This window comes from Castanea sativa, chromosome 10 (genome assembly GCF_040712315.1).
Source record: "Castanea sativa cultivar Marrone di Chiusa Pesio chromosome 10, ASM4071231v1".
Lineage (NCBI taxonomy): Eukaryota > Viridiplantae > Streptophyta > Magnoliopsida > Fagales > Fagaceae > Castanea > Castanea sativa.
In genome coordinates, this window is record NC_134022.1 from 11,119,576 (window position 1) to 11,133,892 (window position 14,317).

Here is a 14,317-nt window from a genome sequence, read left to right on the forward strand (position 1 = left end):
ATAAAGTATTTTTGAGATAGCAAAATGAGATAATTTGTAGAAGCTAAATGTGCATGCTTTTAAAATACTAGTGTTGTATTATTTTTGGGCTAGGTCAGTTTTGTTGAGTCAATGGGTTGGATGCACACCCTATTACGAGCTTTGGACTATCCGGTGCTTAGCTTCCTTAGTTCACTGCTTATTTTGACCAAAAAAGCTTCTTAGATGATTTTAGTTTACAACACTTCTCTACACATTCTTCTTGGCTCTCCCACACATGTCGTTTTCTAAATAATAATTAAAAAAAACTAGTTTCTCTCTATTAGAACGGAACGTAATATCAAAAGATGTTCTTTAGAACCTTTGTATCTGGAAGTCTATCATAGATGCCATAGTTTAATGCTGATGTTTGATAGGCTAAGCAACTATATATATTTTGCACTGAATAATCGCTATGGTTGTCGGAGAGCTATCATGAGCATCTTGGAATACTAGTGCTATATTATCTTTGGAGTGCCTCAACTAATCAACTTCTGTTTTTTTTCAGCTGGTTCTTGCTCTGTTTCTCTTCTTGGTTGGTTTGTTAAAAAAATTCATGTTTCTCAAAACAAAAAAAATACTACTATATTATTCTTCTGCTAGACTTACCGAGGAAGTTGATAAGCAGGGGCGGAGCTAAAAATTTTGGTTTGAGGGGGGCCAAATTGTGATGCTAATATATTAGTTAAAACAAACATTTACATATGCACATACACATAAATTAATTTATTAAGAGAATTTATCATCTTCTAAATTTTAATAAGTATATAAAAGTCATGTATTTCTTCTATTAGACATGTACAAAAAATTATCATTTTCTACATAGTTTAATTTGTTAAACCTCTTCAATTATATGATTTTAATATAATTTCTCTTTCTTTTTAGAGCACCATTAAAATGACTCAAAATTTGGGGGTGCCAAATTCAATTTTTACATGCTACATTTTTTTAAAATGTAAATAATATATGATGATGTCAAAAATTGTCAGTAAGTTACATGGTCCTCACGTGCTCCAAACAAGACCTGTACAACACACAAGTTAGAGAATTTCTTACAACTCTAGAGTGCCAGAGCTGGGGTAAATTATGCGTACCTTGGTTTGTGAGAGTTTTGAGATTTTTATAGTAGTATAGAGTTGACATCCATTCCTTAGCAGAGAAGATTTTTCCTTGTAGAGAAGATTTGTGTTAGCGTGTGTATCTTTATGGGACTCTTTCCTTATAGAGATCTTCTCAATTAGGATCATTTGTGGGACACAAGATGTTTCCATTTATATCATTTCGTGGAGTTCAAGCAAAGCCATGTTGGGCTCGTTAGGAGCTTCTTTGTCCTCGTCAACTTAATCTCGTCAGTTTTTCATCTTGTCTAGATGCTCAAGTTGTCAGGTTCAAAAAGCCATTTGTGAAGAAGAAGTGCCGACGGGTCAAGATCAGAGTCGTCGTCTTTAGTTGTGTACACGCCATTTTTATTAAATGCATGACATAGCTGACGAGTTTATTGAAAACGACGATTATATCTTTTTCTTTCTAGAAATTACCCTTTTATATATATCTATATATATATATATATATATATACTATAAATAATTTTTAAAAATTTTGGGCCTCACTGTTTTGTGTGGCTCCGCCATTGTTGATAAGCGCCACTGTTGATAAGTGACGACTATGACAAGTTCAAAAACCCATAAAAGAAAAAGAATAAACAAATCGGCTCGTGAGATTCCCAATCATATCGGTGCAAATGATCCCTGTCGTGACGCGTAGTAGTCCTTCTTTAAGAACTATTGAATGTCTAGCAATTGCAAGCCACATACGTACATAAGCTTGCCATCCTTGAATCCATCCATCGATTCACAAACCAATACCAACATGACCCTCATCTCAGATTTCCTCCACGCTACTCTTATCACCGCAAATGAACTCTCACGCATACTTCTCACTCTTCTTTTACTACTTCTTGTCATCTTTACGCTCTCTTGCAACTACGCATGGATGAAGAAAAGAACCTCGCTTTTGCTACTGCCTCCAGGTCCACGTGGTGTCCCGTTATTCGGGAACCTCCTCTCTCTTGACTCGGAGCTTCACTCCTACTTCATGAGCTTGGCCCAAATCTACGGGCCCATATTCAAGCTTCAGCTCGGCAACAAGATTGGAATTGTGGTGAGCTCACCTTCCCTGGCTTGCCAAGTTCTCAAAGACCACGACGTCACCTTTGCGAACCACGACGTCTCAGCAGCGGGCAGGGCTGCCACCTATGGTGGGTCCGATATTGTATGGAGCCCATATGGGCCTGAGTGGCGGATGTTGAGAAAAGTGTTCAAGATGCTTAGTAATACAACGTCGGACTCCATTTTCATGATTCGTCGTAAACAAGTCCGAGAAACAGTTAGGTACTTTTATGATCGGAATGGGTCACCCGTAAACATTGGGGAGCAGATGTTCTTGACTGTGATGAACGTGATTACGAACCTGATGTGGGGTGAAACAGTGGAAGGGGAAGAGGGGGCTAGCCTAGGTGCTGATTTCAGAGAAGTGGTGTCGTTGATGACAGAGCTTATGGGGAAGCCCAACATCTCGGATTTTTATCCGGGTTTGACCAGGTTTGACTTGCAAGGCATAAAGAGGCAGATGGATGGGTTGGCCAAACGGTTTGATCGGATCTTCGATGTTATGATAAACCAACGACTGAAGATTGATAAAGAAGGTGGGAACAAAGAGAGTAAGGATTTTTTGCAGCTCTTGTTGAAATTGAAGGATGAAGGTGATTCTAAGACACCTCTCACCATGATCCACCTCAAGGCCATGTTCATGGTACGTTCTTTTCATTCACAACGTTGTAGTAAGTATTATTCGTAATTTTAAGGGTAAGATTAATATAAATGTGTGCAGATAAGGTATACATTAATCATTTATTTTAAAAAAATGTTTTTAAAAAAGTCCGTCACTTTTTTATTGTTCTATAAAAGGTTTTCTAAAATAGTTTTACTAATGTATGCTCTAAAGACATACTTTAGTTTATTTTGAAATGAATCACTAAGCAAAAAGTGCTATAAGTCAAAGGTCGTTACAGTACAAAGGCTCCAACTTAAAAATGATATAGTGATTATTGTTGCATAGGATGTGCTATACACTATGTGTGCATTTGGGATTAACTAAATTTTTTAGCTTATCTCTACTTTTAGCTTATTTTTGCTACTATTTATGGGTCTCACTGCACTTTTTGATATTATTCATGAGTCCTACTATACTATTCAACTTATTTTTTAATATTTTTTCTACACTTTCAGCAAAAAAATTTCAATTTTAACTAAATAAACTGTTCCAAATGAACACTGTACACGGTATATACTCTAGTTAATATAATGTTTTGAAATCATGACTTCAACTTTGTGTACCGCAGAAACGGTGTTTAACCATGACCAATTAAAAAATATATTATATTACTAGTTCTGGCGTTAATATTACAATTGTGTGGCGTCGTTTTGTTTGATAGCTAAATTGTCTAGCAAGGCCTCCACATAATGTCATAATCTAGTGTATAATGTGAACAGGATATGATGGTCGGTGGGACAGACACATCCTCCAACACAATTGAGTTTGCCATGGCTGAAATCATGAACAAACCGGAGGTGATGAGGAACACTCAACAAGAATTGGAGGCTGTAGTTGGCAAAGATAACATTGTAGAAGAGTCTCATATTCACAAACTACCATACTTACATGCTGTAATAAAAGAAACATTGCGGCTACACGCACCCGTGCCATTATTAGTCCCCCGTTGCCCAAGTGAGACATGCACCGTGGGAGGCTACACCATTCCAAATGGGTCTAGGATCTTTGTGAATGTATGGGCGATACAAAGGGACCCCTCTATTTGGGAAGATCCATTAACTTTTGATCCAAAGAGGTTCTTGGATGGTAAATGGGACTATAGTGGAAGTGACTTTAGTTATTTTCCATTTGGGTCTGGTCGAAGAATATGCGCTGGAATTGCAATGGCTGAGAGGATGATGATGTATTCACTTGCTACACTTCTGCATTCTTTTAATTGGAAACTTCCCCAAGGAGAGAAGTTGGACCTTACTGAAAAGTTTGGGATTGTGCTGAAAAAAAAGATCCCTCTTGTCGCAATACCTACCCCAAGGTTATATGATCCATCTATGTATGAGTAGGACTGTCCAAGGCCTAGGCCCAAGACCCCTACTACAAAAAACTTCTACTCCTTCATAAAGAAGGCCCCATCGCCCATTTTAAAAAGTCCCAAAATTTATAAAAATAAATTTAAAAAAATGATTCTACATTTTATCCTCATCAGTGCTGTTAGAGATTCTATAAATTTTACTATAGGCTTACAAAATGGCATGCCAATCAAAAAATTAATTAAAACATTCATCAACTAGATTTTATTTCATTAACAATGACTAGAGAACCGTTACAACAAGTCCTAGTTCCATATATTTCGGTCGGTTATGGATACTTAACAAATTAGTTAGGTTCAGTTACATGTATGATATGACTAAATCTAGACATGACAAAACGGGTTAGAATTAATTTTTTTGAATTGAATAAGAAAACAGGTTGATGCGTGAGCCGACCAGTTTTTTTATAGGTCAACTCGACCCGACCTAACACGTGACCCAACCCGTCTTTTAAATTTTTTTTTTTGGGTAAAATATAATAAAATTAAGACATAGTTGGTTTACTTGTTTGTTATGGGCTTTAAATTTCACAACCCAAACTCTATTGACAAATTGATATAAAGCTCATTTAAAAATAAATATAAAAATCAAATTTTGAAAATAATTTTTGTTTAACACCATTAAAAAAATATATTTATATTTATCGTGATTCAAATACAATGATCTCAAGAAGATAATTGAGACTTTTATCTAGTTGCATGCAAATGAATTAAAAGATGACTATTGAGGCATTCTTTCTTGCTTGAGTAATTGATAAGTAAAGATTTTTAGATATCAAATGACAAAATACATACCAAAATAATTTGGTTGTAGTAAACTTAAAAACATATATTTGAAATTATAAACATGTATGAGAAGAACTTATAAGTGTAAAAAGAGTAAAGTCAAAGTGTATCAATGAAATTGACATAAATTATGGATGTTTAGACCTGCTTTTTAACAGTTCATAGTCAAAATAAAAGGCTTTAAAAATAAAAGATGAAATTTTTGGAGTGTATGTTGCTTAACAAGAATATGAAATTTATAAAAGAGATCATGTATAAATAGAAATATAACATTTAGTTATGACCTATGATACGCATCTAAATTCATATTATTAAAGTGTAAACTAAACAAAAGTTGCAAGTGATTATCATGTGAAAATATAAAAACACATCAATAAAGAATAAGAAAGGAGGAGTGACTTACCACCATCAGAATACATAGAGAAAGAATAAAAAATTAAATGTAAAATGAGTAGTGCTAATATAAATATACATAAAGAAAGAATAAAAAAACTAAATTTAAAATGAATAGTGCTAATATAATATACATGGTTACTGTAGTAACAATACATATTTACAAAAATTTGACTTGCCTGATGTGGATAATTTTTGGACTAAAATGTATAAATTTGATACATTTTCTATTATATGCTTTCTGACGTGAGTGTTGGCCTTTTGTGGTATTTTGTACATTGACAATGGTTTTTACTTATTTTTGGTTAAATTGAAATTTGTGCATATTCGATTATGGACTTAGGGTTTAGAGAATTGGAGTTCACTGTATGTATCATCTTGTACTTTTTGTTCCTGGTTATTATTCAAATTTAGGACCTCTATTGCCTGTGCTCACCATATTTAACCTCAGGATCATTATTATTGTAACACAAACATAGATGTAATTTATTTTGTCACTGAGCTGATATAACTTATATTTGCAACTCAAGTGATTTTTGAAACAATTCTGTAATTTTTTTATATACACAAAATTTTCTCCTTGATTTAGTTTCAACTGTTCTTGTTGAAGGCTGGTCACGTATCCTGACCAACACAAAACTGATAACGCTAATTTAATTATGGGTCTAAAAAACTTATCAAATAGTAAAGTTTTTTATGGTTGAATAAGAGATCTGAAGTTCAATCTCCGCCTACACCAAAAATCGATTGGTATTTTGATTTGATAATAAAGAATTATTATTAGGAATGAACGTCATAAGTTGAAACTATCTCAATTTTTTAGTTTCTAAAAACTTATTGTTTGATCCTATATAAAATATGTGCATGATTTTAGTGGGGATAATAACACTCGACTATATGAAAAATTAGGACCTACTACTATTTAGCTGTAATGCACATTTTCCCGAGGGAAAAAAAAAAAAAAACACTTGACAATTCTTTATTGATTTGCAAGTAGGAATTCATTTTGGTAATGTGTACCTTTTTTAATATTTGTACAAAATTTGACTTGATTTGATTTTTAAGAAAATAAATAAAAAAGTATTTAATAGAGTACTAAATATATCTTAATTTGTGCCATTGAAACACTTGTCAAGAAAAGCCATCAAAACCACCGAACATCTTTGGTGCGGTGGTCACTCCATAAGTGTAAGTGCTTGTGGGGTGTGGGGAGCAAAGACCGAAATTCAAGTCTCCAAAAGGGAGATTCATACACATATACACTTAGATTAGACTAGAGTAAAATTTCTATCTTTTATTAAAAATAAAACCATCAAATATATATTTAAAGAAGTATGATATCTTTAAAGAAGTATCATCATAAGTACAAATTTTCTTTTTACAAAACCACTAATCTCAAGATTGGTCTTTCATGCAAAAATGAAATGATGATATATATTTTTTCTTTTTGGTGAAAAGAAGCTTCATTAAAAAACTAGAAAGGACCAATAGTCTCAGGACAAATCCTATTAAAATACATCCCATTGAGGTCAACCTCAAAAACATCAACTAAGTCCATAGGCGGACTATTAAAAATAGAAAAATCAGCATCTAAGCAATAACTCATCCTCACATCCACACATCTGTTCGCCTGACCGAAGTAATGCTTAATACAAATCTGCGGTATGCGAGAAATCAAAAGCTTGCAATCATCCAGTAAAGGAGAAATGATGTTATTTACATATGAAGGGTTTCCTAAAGCATCCACAATAGCCTTGGCATCAAGCTCAATTTCAAGAGAAGTAATGTTCAGGTTGCTGCAAAGTAAAAGCCCCTCCCTTAAACCCCAAAGTTTAGCAGCAAAGCTACTTGTCATGCCAATCCGCCTACTAAAACTCATTATCCATCTACCTGCATCATCCCTAACTACCCCTCCACAACTTACCAAGCTAGTATTGCCACTATAGGAGCCATCTATGTTGAGTTTCAGCCAGCCTTAAATCGGTTTCTCCCATCTAATCCTCTTCGTAATTTTTTGGGACAGCAACCTTGGGGAGGAAACACAATGAAAGAACTCTAAGGCTTGATTCACTATCACCATTGCTAGCTTTGGGTTCCTGCTCTTCCCATTAAAAATCATATTGTTTCTACTCTTCTAAACATTCCAAACAGCAAAAGGAAAGACAACTTTCCAAGGTGGTTGGGAAGCACATAAGTTGGAACTAAATTTGCCATTTAAACTCAGCCACTCTTGAAGGTTACTACTCCAAAAGGTTTGATTTGAAAATAAAATCCCCAATTGGTACCACAGACATCTTAACAGAGGGCAATCCCTAAGGGCATGCAAAATAATTTTTTCTTCTTCATGACATATTGGACATGTGGTATCTTGACTAACACCCCTCCTTTCAAGGCAAAACTTAACTCCAATGCTATTATGAGCGCATTTCCAAAGAAAAGTTCTAATTCTAGGGAGAGTATTCACTTTCCAAATCCAATCAGCTGAAAAAGGCTCTGTGTAATCAGCCCCATAGCAATCCTATAAGCACTTTTCAAGTCGAACTTGCCTTAAGGAGACCTCGACCAAGCCAACTTATCAACACCTCTACTCAAAATTGTCACGGGGGTTGCTTGAATCATCCTTTTAATTTTTAAAGGAAGCATAAAGGGGATTTTCCCCCAATCCCAACTTGTGTCCAACATAAAGTCTTTAACTTCTAAAAGCCTAGCCTCCTGAGTGATTGGACCCTGAATAAGCCCTCTAAGAGGACCTCCATTTGTCCAATAATTTTGCCACACATTCAACCCACTATCTTTGCCAACCAGCCGCCTGCTGCCCTTGTTGAAAGTATCCATACATTTTTTCATTGTAGCCTATATAGTGGAACAAGGTAATCTATTGGCATTGGCAGCAACCCTTCTTCTCTGAGTACAATATTTCAGCTTTAACACTTTAACCCAAGGGGCCTCCTTTTCAGTGTGAAACCTCCAATTAAGCTTAGAGAGGAAAGCTATATTCTTTCCCTTAGTTGATTGCAACCCAAGCCCCCCTTCCTCCTTAGTATGAATCTTTTTGGCTAAATCCGATGATCCCCAAAGGAAATTTTGGTTAACTCTATCTAACCCATCCAAAATTCTGCCGAGAAGATGGGTACATTGCATGACATACGAAGGTATTGCAGCCAAGGAAGCTTGGATGAGGACAGCCCGCGCAACCAAAGAAAGCATATTTGCCTTCCAGCCCGAGAGTTTTTGTTTCACTCTATCAAGGATGAAATTATAGTCCTGAGAAGAAGAGCCAGGAAGCTTTAGGGTAAAACCAAGATACTTACCCAAGGAAGGAGTGGAAGCAAAACTAAGAATGTCGCAAAGTGATTCCCTTGTGTCTCTATCCACATTTGGAGAGAAATAAACTCTCGACTTAGCTTCACTTATTGATTGCCCGGATATCTCACAAAACTCATCTAGAACATCTCTTATAGCGAAACAATTCACCCAATCAGCTTTGGCAAAGAAGATGAGATCGTTCGCAAAGAGAAGGTGAGAGAATGCAGGACCACTTTGGGAGGCTTTGATTGGCAGCCAAGTCTTCATATTGCACCTCTCTTTTATTAGTTGACCAAGAAAGTCTATACAAATGATGAACATATATGGGGAGAGCGGGTCACCCTACCTTATCCCTCTAGAAGGCAAAATCGGGTCTAAGGCTTCACCATTAAAAAGGATGGACGTGGAGACCGTCGACACACAACTCATTATGACATCTATGAGCTTTGTGGGAAAATTGATCCTAATAATCATGTCTCGGATAAAACTCCACTCAAGCTTGTCATAAGCTTTCTCCAAATCTATCTTCAAGGCCATATACCTCGTCATCCGTTTCTTTTTCCAAAGGGCATGAATTATCTCCTAAGCAATGATAACATTGTCAATTCCTTTTCTACCCAGGACAAATGCCATTTGCAATGGAGATATAAGCTTATCCAAGAAAGGTCTCAACCTTGCCACAATAATCTTGGTCACCATTTTATACACCGTATTACATAGGCTAATAGGCCTATAATTGCCCAGTGTCTTAGGACCTTGGATCTTAGGAATCAAGGCAATAAGGGTTCTATTCAAATGCTTAGGCATTTACCCACTCCTCAAAATTTGCTTGACTTCATCAATCACTGAGCCCCTTACTATCGACCAAATTTTTTGGAAAAAGCTCGCATGTAGACCATCCAGGCCCAGGGCTCTAAGTGGTTTTAAGGACCACAAGGCAGCCTTAATTTTTTCTTCAGTTACCTCCCCATTGATGCTCTCTCTATTCCCATCCGAGAGTCTAGCCTGCCAATCCGAAATGCAAGGATCTTCCCTAGCAACCACCTCATGAGATGTCAAGTAAATCCCATTGAAACCACTTCTAATAAATTCTTTAATGTCACTTTCCTCATTAATCCACTCCCCTACTGCATTTTTAATTGCCAAAATTTGGTTCCTTTTCCTTCTAACCAGAGTCGAGACATGATAGAAAGCTATATTTTGATCACCCTGGATCATCCAATTCACCCAAGATTTTAAAGCCCATAACTCTTCCTCTTGGTTGAGCACAAGGTCGAGATCCCTAAGGAGTTCCTCTTCCAACTTTAGAAGAAAGCTTGAAGGTTTGATAGCAAGAGCTCTCTGAACACCATTTATCCTTGCCATCAGATTTTTCTTCCTTTTACAAATATTCCTGAACTAATTTTTATTCCAAGCCATAACATCCCTAGTGAAACTATCAATGGCCTCAACAAGATTATTTGCACCTCCCCACGCTTGAGAAACAACGTCAGGGAAATTTGGATCCAACAGCCAACACATTTGGAACCTGAATAGCCTCTTCTTACCACCGTTTAAATCCGGTTGCATCTCCAACAGAACTGGGCAATGATCATAATGATATCTTGGGAGATGGGTAATTTTTGCATCCGGGCATAACAAGCACCAATAAGGATTCAGAAAGAACCTATCTAACCTCTCCTGAATCAAAGCTTGAATTTCCCTCCTATTAGTCCAAGTGTATCAAGGCCTCACAAACCTGATATCAATCATATTACATTTATCTAGACACTCCTTAAACAAAAGTTCACACTCACCACTCTTCCCCCAAATTTATCATCATTTGCCAAAGGTTCATTAAGGTCCCCTGCTATAACCCATGGCATATTATGAAAGTCTGCTACTTTCATGAGATTATTCCACAAAATGTGTCTTTCAGCACTCCTAGGACTAGCATACACAGCAGAGAAAAGCCAAATAACATTAGAGATTCGTATCTTAACTGTGATGATATTATATGATGGAAATGCAAGCAAATACATATAGGGTCAATCCCTTTTCTTCTTCTTCTTCTTCTTCTTTTTTTTTTTTTTTTTTTTCATGTGGCTAATGAAACATAACCATGACAACAATTAGAAGGACAATTAGCTTAGAAGGGATGAAAAACCCATCTATGATGATTCTCTATCAACTAGATCGGGACTCATTTAGCTAATGGTGTATAAAATGATTCTCTTCATTTGCTTTGGAATTGTGAGAGATGGGTTAGTGGTTTCTGTTATTAGCTGATCTCTTTCAATTATCATTTGGTCCAGTTCAGCAAATAATTCGTACATTATCATTGCAGTGGCGCTTTATATAGCTGTTTGATATCAAATTGTTGTAATCAACGAAGAAATTGAAAATTTTATTGGTTAAAACCCGTTGTTTCCAGATAATTGGAAGATTTAAAAAATAAATTATAAATAATCATATTATATGGGTCAATATTTATTTATTACTTTTAATTTTATCATGATCTATTAAGTATCCAGAATTTCTAATCCAAAAGAAAATATACCCAAAATTTGAATATAGAACTAATTATATGATTTTATTTCTACCAATATGAGATGAAGTAAAAACGTATATACCATACACATTAATAAATCAAACCAGTTTTCGTGAGGAGAGTCTAAAACAGAAATAAAGTTAGAATGGGTAGGCTTATACATATAGGGTACGTAGCTAATGCTATGAGAATACACAGACCTGGGTCCAACTCCAAGGACAGTTGGACAACAAATACTATCCAAGCAAGAAGCGATACGTTACCACTGCAGACAACCCCACGTTACTTTTTGAAGTGACCATTTTACCCCTGACGTACATTTCTTGACGAGGAGGTGGATGAGTTCTGCACAAAATCTGTTTTTAAGAGCATCAGCTGTTGCAAACCAATAACCCAAAAAACTGTGTGCTTGGTGAAAGATTATTAATGAGTGACACAACTTTTTTCATCCTAGTCTCTTCTTTTTCGTTATTCCTTTTACAATTTTTTTAGATGATTCATTATGATTCATTCTCATGCACAAATAAAAATAATGATTACTAATTAAAATTGATGTTACAATGACACCCATAACAATTTACCCAAAACAACTTCTCAATTTGTGGATATATTTTTCTCTTAAAAAAAAAAAAAAAAAGCTGTGGGTTATTGGTCAAAATATTAACCAGCAGGACAGCTAGCCTAGCTAGCTACCCGTAAATATCAAGCTTTATCCTTGCCGTTCTCATGTATGTGAGTGTGACAGACACAGACACAGACACACCCTACCCTTTTCCCATTTTCCCATCGGTTCACTCACTCTCTCCACAAAACCCTACTTGCACAAACCCTCACCTCCTTAATTTGTTATCTTCATCTTTTGAAGAATGGCTTCTTCTTCAAGCTCAACTGCTCCAACCCAGAGTCCCCCAAACCCCGAAGGTCCTTTCTTTTCAGACTTTGGAATCACTGATTCAGGTTTTTACTTCCCTTCCTCTTATGGGTTTTACAAATCCTTTGTTCCTATTAGCAGCTTTTTAACATTCTCTTTCATTTTTTTTTTTCCATCTTTTTGTGTGTTAAAACAGGTGAGTTTTACGCTAAGAACAACCCATTTCAAAGGAGTGGACCAGTAGGCGCTACGGAACGCATAGCTATGGCAAAGAATGACAAAGTTATATACGTGCGGGTAGATATGCCAGGTGTCCCCAAAGAATGCCTGTACCTCACTACGTTTCCTGACAACGTTGTGTTTTGCGGAGGCTTAGCACCCATAGTATGTGAGGGTGACCGTGGAAGGTTGTATGGAGCTTCTTATGGACTGCGTTCTTATAAACTCAGAAAACCTCAAGTCAATATCAGCAACGGTGTGGCTACTGTCAAGATGAAAGTATCCAAGGTCATCATCATATTTAAATTTAAATTAAATAAAGAAATTTGCGTGCTTGATTCACTTTTTTTTTACAAGTTTAGTAATAAATATTGTTGTTTCTTTTTTGACAGCAGAAATCGAAGACTGGAACTCGTTGCTCTAATAGTCCTTCATGGGATGAAGAATTGAAAAGAGGTGTCTCTAAATTAAAAACCCTTTTCTTTAATATGGTCAAAAATAATCCAGCTTCCTTTATATGTTGCCCTGATCTATTTTGGTGTTTTTTTTTTGTTGGGTTTCATTTGTTAATAGTACTAATAAATTAATAATTTTTCTGTTTCTCTTGGGTCCAGATGAGCTCAGTTTTTATTTAGTCACACACCCATCCGAAACCGAAGGGCCTAAAGAAACATATGGAGCTAAAAAGGTGAAGGAAGGGTTTTATGTGTGGGTGGACATGCCTGGAGCCACTACTGAAAAGGTGAGTGTTGGCGTGGAAGATGGTTTTGTTGTGTTCTGTGGTGAAGCTGTGAATGAGTCTAATCATGAGGAGAGTGGTAGGACCTATAAAGGTAGATTTGGACCCTTTGATGTGACCAAGATTGGGGAGATCAAAACTGATGTGAGAAATGGTGTTCTTAGGATGTTGATTCCAGAAAAAGCCGATGAGTGATATCAATGACAAGTGGGTTTTGTTTACTGCTTCTATGTTTAGAATTTTCAGTCTTTCTGCCTTTTGTTGCTTTGGGTTGTGGACTACTGAGAATGGTAATGCTTGGTTTGCATTCACTCTTTGGACAAAATATTTGAATATGATATTGCCTTATGGAAATGATATGTATGTAGGTTTATTGCAACTCTTGCTTTATTAATTTCTCTTTTTAATCCTTGTCTCTCTGTCTCTCTCAATTTTTTTACCATATTTGATTAATTTTTTCTAGGCCCTTTTAGATGAGTAAAGCAATCGACTGTGTAATGAACTCTATTTGAAAATAGAAGTCTAGCTTGGTGAAAGCTGTGAATCATGTATAACAATATTTACGACTTTAACAATTTTTAACCTAGTAAAAAAGTCATAGAGCCAAAACGAGAGCTGGAATTGTTTTGACTTTGAAGGAAAACGAAAATTTTAATGGAATCCTCTAGATTTTTTTTTTCTTTCAGAAAGTTAAAAATTGAAAAAAAAAAAAAAAATCAGAAAGTGTTTTCTCCTTCTCTTATGTTTTTTTTGGTTGATTTAAATGTCCCTACGTTATGTGTAAATTTGTAACTTTCTGCTGAGTGCTAATGATGACAAACATTTGAGGTCAGCGGCAACAACATTGGATGTTGTAGCTATGAAGATCAATTAACTTACCCTTTTGTTTGAGGCAGAATCCAATTCATTCCCAACTCAGAGATTTGTTTGTTTTCAAATTTTTTTTTTTTTGGAAGATTTAAGTATCCCTAAATTAATTGGGTTGTGTAAGTTTTGTAACAATCTGCTGCTGATGATAAAAGATCTGGGCATGAGCTGCAACAGCATTGGATATTGTAGGCTTGTAGCTGTGAGGATCAATTAGTTTGCCCATTTGTTAACTTGAGAATTGAGCCAGAAGTGCAGAACGTCCAATGTCATTGGACATTATTATTGCTGAATGGATCTTAACTCTTATGCATTTACTAGTTTTATTTGTCTGTGCTGAAGATGAGACATTTGGGCGTGAGCTTTAACAAAATGAATTTTTATGGATAT

The 14,317-nt window shown here is 35.8% G+C and overlaps 4 protein-coding genes across 5 annotated transcripts; 2 read left to right on the forward strand and 2 right to left on the reverse strand.

The window, feature by feature from the left end:
• The first annotated feature begins 1,887 nt into the window (after window positions 1-1,887).
• LOC142611664 (flavonoid 3'-monooxygenase CYP75B137-like) lies at window positions 1,888-4,264 on the forward strand. Its single transcript, XM_075783761.1, has 2 exons — window positions 1,888-2,829; window positions 3,570-4,264. Exons 1-2 carry the CDS (start codon window positions 1,888-1,890, stop codon window positions 4,188-4,190), a joined length of 1,563 nt encoding a protein of 520 aa, XP_075639876.1. The 3' UTR covers window positions 4,191-4,264.
• A 5,019-nt stretch (window positions 4,265-9,283) lies between these two features.
• Window positions 9,284-10,066, reverse strand: LOC142612022 (uncharacterized). Its single transcript, XM_075784155.1, has 2 exons — window positions 9,665-10,066; window positions 9,284-9,463 (listed from the first exon to the last, which is right to left on the reverse strand). Exons 1-2 carry the CDS (start codon window positions 10,064-10,066, stop codon window positions 9,284-9,286), a joined length of 582 nt encoding a protein of 193 aa, XP_075640270.1.
• A 33-nt stretch (window positions 10,067-10,099) lies between these two features.
• Window positions 10,100-10,722, reverse strand: LOC142612023 (uncharacterized). Its single transcript, XM_075784156.1, has 2 exons — window positions 10,498-10,722; window positions 10,100-10,381 (listed from the first exon to the last, which is right to left on the reverse strand). The coding sequence occupies exons 1-2, from the start codon at window positions 10,720-10,722 to the stop codon at window positions 10,100-10,102; spliced, it is 507 nt and encodes a 168-aa protein (XP_075640271.1).
• Window positions 10,723-11,973: 1,251 nt separating this feature from the next.
• Window positions 11,974-13,416, forward strand: LOC142614310 (uncharacterized). 2 transcript variants are annotated; one of them, XM_075786901.1, is made up of 4 exons: window positions 11,974-12,188; window positions 12,299-12,609; window positions 12,714-12,777; window positions 12,936-13,416. In XM_075786901.1, exons 1-4 carry the CDS (start codon window positions 12,098-12,100, stop codon window positions 13,253-13,255), a joined length of 786 nt encoding a protein of 261 aa, XP_075643016.1. In that variant the 5' UTR covers window positions 11,974-12,097; the 3' UTR covers window positions 13,256-13,416. The 2 variants fall into 2 exon arrangements, with proteins under 2 accessions (XP_075643016.1, XP_075643017.1); XM_075786902.1 differs by having other exon boundaries at window positions 11,975-12,188; window positions 12,717-12,777.
• Window positions 13,417-14,317: the final 901 nt, after the last annotated feature.

Excerpts from the sequence above, each read along its gene's own strand:
- LOC142611664 (XM_075783761.1), top strand. The coding sequence starts at position 1,888 with ATGACCCTCATCTCAGATTTCCTCCACGCTACTCTTATCACCGCAAAT. Across the intron at positions 2,830-3,569 it reads ACCTCAAGGCCATGTTCATG|GATATGATGGTCGGTGGGAC; the intron begins GTACGTTCTTTT and ends TAATGTGAACAG.
- LOC142612022 (XM_075784155.1), bottom strand. The coding sequence starts at position 10,066 with ATGGCAAGGATAAATGGTGTTCAGAGAGCTCTTGCTATCAAACCTTCA. Across the intron at positions 9,464-9,664 it reads GAGAGAGCATCAATGGGGAG|ATCCAAGGTCCTAAGACACT; the intron begins GTAACTGAAGAA and ends TTGATTCCTAAG.
- LOC142612023 (XM_075784156.1), bottom strand. The coding sequence starts at position 10,722 with ATGTATTTGCTTGCATTTCCATCATATAATATCATCACAGTTAAGATA. Across the intron at positions 10,382-10,497 it reads ATAAATTTGGGGGAAGAGTG|GAGAGGTTAGATAGGTTCTT; the intron begins GTGAGTGTGAAC and ends GCTTTGATTCAG.
- LOC142614310 (XM_075786901.1), top strand. The coding sequence starts at position 12,098 with ATGGCTTCTTCTTCAAGCTCAACTGCTCCAACCCAGAGTCCCCCAAAC. Across the intron at positions 12,189-12,298 it reads CTTTGGAATCACTGATTCAG|GTGAGTTTTACGCTAAGAAC; the intron begins GTTTTTACTTCC and ends GTGTTAAAACAG. Across the intron at positions 12,610-12,713 it reads TCAAGATGAAAGTATCCAAG|CAGAAATCGAAGACTGGAAC; the intron begins GTCATCATCATA and ends CTTTTTTGACAG.